The following is a 1,718-nucleotide window of genomic DNA, read 5'->3' on the forward strand; positions in this document are numbered from 1 at the left end:
CTACCTGACCCTAAAATTAACCTAAACTCAATTCACACCTTGGTCCTAAACCCAACCCTCAACCTTCCAATTGCGTTTAAAAACCAAATGGGGACACGACTTTGTCCCCAAATGTAGGATTTTTGTCTTAAAATTGCCCCCAAATGTCACCAAAGCCGCACACACACACACACACACACACACACACACACACACACACACACACAGTTAATCCGGCTCCTCTGGTCCCAAGTCAGCTGCCCTAACACTTCCCCACAGCCACCCAAAGGTGGTAGTAGCTGAGAGTCATCCAACATGTACTCGGAGTTAAAGGATGAAACGGAGCGTTACATTTTCTAGGTTCAACCAAAACGGCTTTAACTCCATTTATCATGAGATAAACCTGGTTAAAACTTGGACCTGAAAGGTGGYGAGTGATCACATTCATTAAAGCAGGGGTGTTGAGCCTTTTTGTTTTGTTTTATTTTACTTTACAGAAACTCTACCTGGTATTTCCTGCATAGAAACAGCGTTTTAACTCGTCCTCTTCTAAACATCGAAAACTACTTAGAAATATGAATAATACTAAGTTTACAACTAAATGCGACATAAAAAAATACAGAAATACTGTATTAGAGTTTTACTCACTGTTGGGTTATGGTAAGTTTTGAAATCTCCCACAGGGAATTCCCATGTGTAATCAACATGCATTATGGGAGATATGGTTTATGGTCAATGCTGGCTTTAAAGCAGCTTATTTTGAGATATTAATACAGGGGTATTCAAATTACACTAAAGCCAACAGCTCAGATGCAGGACAAGTATCCTTCACCTTTTAAATGGTTTGTTTTGTTGCAATGAATCCTGAATTTATAGTTTAGAATTGATGAAGCAGTAGTTTGTTTAGGTGGGGGCTCACTGGTGGTCTGGATGAAAGCAAACCTTGAGTTTAACACATGTGCCTTAAAGGAAAGCCAGTTTATTAAATTTTAAAGTGACAATAAACGCAGTGTTCCTGTTAATAAAAAACTTAACGTGCAGCTATGAGTCAAGTCTCAGTTGCAGGTCAATTAAAAATGTTTTATCAATGACACCCAGTGGCAGCCATATGTAGAAACAACATAACTCCAGGCGTTGGAGGAAGGTCCAGTAATTAGCAGAATGATCCAGTCCAGAGTCCATCAGCACTTCCTGTTTAAGTCTCAGAAAATAAACAGCTGACACTGTTCAGCTCCTAATCCATCACTGTTATCAGCAGGGCTGACACTTCCTGCAGCTCTGRCTCATCAGGAACAGACCTGTGGGGTGAATCCTTACTTGGCCATGAGTTTCTGAACGTTGTCTGCGTACAGGTTGGGGTCCTTCTTCTCCTCCTCAGACGGGTTGTAAACGGGCAGGAACTGCAGACGCATGAAAAAGGACCAGAGTGTAAGACGACCTTTTGGTTTCAATGTTTTTCCACACACCTGTTACCGTAGCTGACACAAACACGCCCCGAGTACAAATGTTTGGGACTGTGCCACGAGTAAAACAAACCAAACACAAGTGACAACAAGTGGTCAGGTCTCACCTCCACAGTCATGTTTGTGTAGAGCTGGGAAGCTGTGTGCCACACGACCTCCATCCTGATAAACAAAAACAATGTTACACAACCAGCAACTAAAACAAAGGTGTTAAAACCACGCACGCACGCACACACACACACACACACACACACACACACACACACACACACACAC

The 1,718-nt window shown here is 42.2% G+C and overlaps 1 protein-coding gene across 1 annotated transcript in view; it reads right to left on the reverse strand.

The window, feature by feature from the left end:
• The window catches only part of lpcat4 (lysophosphatidylcholine acyltransferase 4), a gene marked incomplete at its 5' end in the record, with an annotated part of 22,273 nt that overhangs the window by 8,610 nt on the left and 11,945 nt on the right, over positions 1–1,718 (reverse strand). The window contains 2 exon segments of the mRNA XM_014021820.1: positions 1,297–1,379; positions 1,550–1,604. Of these exon segments, the coding sequence (XP_013877274.1) occupies positions 1,297–1,379; positions 1,550–1,604 (138 nt within the window).

This window comes from Austrofundulus limnaeus, unplaced genomic scaffold, assembly GCF_001266775.1.
Source record: "Austrofundulus limnaeus strain Quisiro unplaced genomic scaffold, Austrofundulus_limnaeus-1.0 Scaffold307, whole genome shotgun sequence".
NCBI classification, from domain to species: domain Eukaryota; kingdom Metazoa; phylum Chordata; class Actinopteri; order Cyprinodontiformes; family Rivulidae; genus Austrofundulus; species Austrofundulus limnaeus.